General features: G+C 32.2%; 1 protein-coding gene across 4 annotated transcripts in view; it reads right to left on the bottom strand.

Annotated features, from left to right (window-relative positions):
• Nucleotides 1-393: 393 nt before the first annotated feature.
• The window catches only part of LOC111088222 (E3 ubiquitin-protein ligase FANCL-like), a 37,715-nt gene continuing 34,358 nt past the window's right edge, over nt 394-3,750 (bottom strand). For 3 of the 4 annotated variants that reach the window (XM_022397656.1, XM_022397658.1, XM_022397659.1), the window contains exons 12-13: nt 2,661-2,777; nt 1,226-1,610 (exon numbers count right to left, since the gene is read on the bottom strand). In XM_022397656.1, coding sequence (XP_022253364.1) covers nt 1,506-1,610; nt 2,661-2,777 — 222 coding nt within the window. In that variant the 3' untranslated portion in view covers nt 1,226-1,505. The other variant, XM_022397660.1, reaches the window with a different exon arrangement.

The raw sequence follows: 3,750 nt of genomic DNA, 5'->3' as shown, positions 1-3,750 counted from the left end.
AGTTGGTTGGATGATTAATGTACGTCTCCGAACATTGGTAATATGGTACAATCAAACCATGTAGAACATTTCCATTGAATCCAATGGCTCATTGTGAAAACTGTTGATGTTTAAAGTTATACATATATGAACATATTCCCTGATTCTCACTTAAATTATATATACTTTAAAATCACAATATTTTGCTGTTTCTAGGAATACTATTGTTGGTGCCATCTACTTCCGTTTTAATATACTAGAAACTGAAGCATTTGTTTTGTGATTCTGTAAAAGCATAATGAGTAAATGATAACTAAATGTGAAACGTTAATGATTTTTAATTACAATTTATAAGAAGAGCTTGTGAAAAAACAATACAAAAAATATACTGGAACCATCCATAATTTATTTTTCAAAACTATCAATTACATAACTATCAATATTTTTTCTACAGTATTCCAATTTTGTAGAATAAACTTTCAAACATCTAAATCTCCAAATATGGCAACACAAGACAACCATAATTGATATGTTTAGCAACAGAAATCTCAAGTGTTAAATGTTGTATATAAAAAATGTGTATGTAATCATCTGTAACATTTGACTTTATCTTCATTTCTGCCTCATGCAGATAGTTTTAAACATTCCTCTCCTTCTAAACATCAGATATTTTTATTATCAAATTTTAAAAATTTGTATCTATTTTCACGTGTTGGATCAAAAAAGCACTACCTATACTCGTCTTAATTGAATATAATTTTTGTCCGCTGTCTTTAGTGGCAAGGATGACATTGTAAATGGCATCGATATATAAATATATGTACATATGCATCACTTCGGTGACTGAATAACAGTTCAGTTCTTCAAAACATTTATACAATAATAATAAAACTCTTCCCAATTTTAGGTTTCTGAAATTATCTTACAAGAAACTGGAAAGTTTTCGTACCTGGCCTAAAATGCTTTTCTCAGAAAATTAATAAAAATTATGACCAAAAACGTTAACAATTCTTTAATTCCCCAGTGTGTTAAGAAAACTATTCTTTAACAAACATGTTAAATTACCATAATTTGATCACAGCACAATGTGTTAATAGCTCTTTTATCACCAGCTCTGATAACAAGATCATTTTAACTACTATGTGATGGCAAACAGAATTTCGAGCAGGAGAAGAATCACAAAATCCAGGGCCATACCAATGTTTCGTCAGATGACCTAAGACATCTTGCACATGATAGGCTACAGTAAAATAACTTGTAAATATAAATACAGACAATGTATAAGACAACATAAATATAAAACTGTATACTTGAAAAGAATAGTGTCAGTCTATCAAACGTAGCACAAGGCAGTTTATATTTTAAGATGTATAGTGAATTATAACAACAACTTAGAATATAGACATATAACGCTGAAAGAAAAATGATAAACACCTAAAGTTTTCATTTATATGGTACCAGCTATAATCAAGATTTACCATGTAACAATGTATAGGAATCACCATTTTATAAAAAACACATTTTACTCAACTAGAACACCAGTAACAACAATGACTCACCATGTCACAATATGGACATTCTCCAAACAAAATGCTGAAACTTTGTGTTGTTGTTGAGACAGACCTCAGCCACTAAACAAAACCATAAAATATGTTTTTAACAAACTAGAGGTCCAGTACAACAATAAAATAATGTTAGAAAAAATCATATGATATGAAAACAACAATGTTACAAAAAAAAAGTAGAGGTCAAGTACAACAATGTTAGAAACAAGCAGAGGCTGAGTAGACCAATGTTAGAGACAAGCAGATGTCGAGTACACCAAAGTTAGAAACAAGCAGAGGTTGAGTACAACAATGTTAGAAACAAGCAGAGGTTGAGTACAACAATGTTAGAAACAAGCAAAGATCAAGTACAGCAATGTTGAAAACAGGCAGAGATCGAGTACACCAAAGTTAGAAACAAGCAGAGGTCGAGTAGACCAATGTTAGAAACAAGCAGAGGCTGAGTAGACCAATGTTAGAGACAAGCAGATGTCAAGTACACCAAAGTTAGAAACAAGTAGAGGTTGAGTAGACCAATGTTAGAGACAAGCAGATGTCAAGTACACCAAAGTTAGAAACAAGTAGAGGTTGAGTACAACAATGTTAGAAACAAGCAGAGGCTGAGTAGACCAATGTTAGAGACAGGCAGAGATCGAGTACACCAAATTTAGAAACAAGCAGAGGTCGAGCAGAACAATGTTAGAGACAAGCAAAGGTTGAGTACAATAATGTTAAGAGACAAGCAGAGATCCAGTTCAACAATATTAGTACAACAAAAATCATAAATAGCAATGTTAGAAAAGCCAGTAATAAATGACAAGTATTTCACAAAATTTAGAAATATCTATAAAAAAAATTACAGGATTCCAAAACAGTGAAACCTGTATAAATTATTTTTCATCAAGATGTTTATCAGAGTAACTGTGAAAAATTAAGGTATTTGAATTATGATTTACATAATAATATGGGATTTTTCACTGCCACAGTAAAAATTAATGATGTTGCTGTCACTGAAGGCAATTCTAGAAACGTAGGGTTATCCAAGGTGGATTACTGTTATAAGAATTTGTAAAGAAAGTAATGTTATTACATTATTGTCACTTTATAATTACACTCTGATGTAACAAGGGTACTTACTTCAATTAAACATTCTACATGAAAAAGCTGACTACAATGGGAGTTATTACAGGACTTGTCTGGCAAGGCATCATTCAGTCGGAAAGAATAGCAAATCCCACACTCCACAACGTAATCCTAAAACAAACAAAAATAAGTACTGTCACCATGGGAAAAGCAGTGTTTACTTGGAAATAAAAATAAATCCCACACTCCATACTGTAATCCAGAAACAATCATAACGTATTTCTTTTTTACCTATGTTTGAAGTGATTATGTGGCTTAATGCTTGGAGTGATTAAGTGGCTCTATGTTTGGAGTGATTAAATGGTATAATACTTGGAGTGATAAAGTGGGTCTATATTTGGAGTAATTGAATGGTTAGGTTAGGTTAGGTTGGAGTGATTAAGTGATTCTATGTTTGGAGTGATTAAGTGGCTTTATGATTGAAGTGATTAAGTGGCTTTATGATTGGAGTGATTAAGTGGTTTCATGCTTGGAGTGATTAGGTGATTTTATAGTTGGAGTGATTAAGTGGTTCTATGTTTAGAGTGATTAGGTGATTTTATAGTTGGAATGATTAAGTGGTTCTATGTTTGGAGTGATTAGGTGATTTTATAGTTGGAATGATTAAGTGGTTCTATGTTTGGAGTGATTAGGTGATTTTATAGTTGGAGTGATTAAGTGCTTCTATGTTTGGAGTGATTAGGAACCCAAGATTAATGATGTACTTGTATAGAATGAAAAGCATTGTTGGAGTTACAATGCTAATTCCTTTGATTTTACCTGAAGTAAATAATCTGTTGAATAAAGCAATTTAAATAAATACTGTTGTGTCAGCGAGGTCACATGACTATATCACACCACTCCTTCTCTCGAACGTTCGGGAATTGTCGGGAGATTACTAGATATAGGGTAGTCTGGTATATATAAGATGGTCACAACGTGACAGAATCAATGTATGTAGGTAGTGAGTAATTGAACTGCAGTCCTTATTAAGTAAGGACTTGTGTCGCTAAAGTTTCGTCGGAACGAAGTTACGGAAAATCAATTAACGACTGGAGGCGTAACAATACTTTTGTTTTGTCTAGAAAAAAAAGTTACATTAAAA

Source organism: Limulus polyphemus, unplaced genomic scaffold, assembly GCF_000517525.1.
Source record: "Limulus polyphemus unplaced genomic scaffold, Limulus_polyphemus-2.1.2 Scaffold3356, whole genome shotgun sequence".
In the NCBI taxonomy this organism is placed as follows: domain Eukaryota; kingdom Metazoa; phylum Arthropoda; class Merostomata; order Xiphosura; family Limulidae; genus Limulus; species Limulus polyphemus.
Note: the sequence above shows the minus strand (reverse complement) of the source record. Positions and strands in the feature narration are given on the sequence as shown.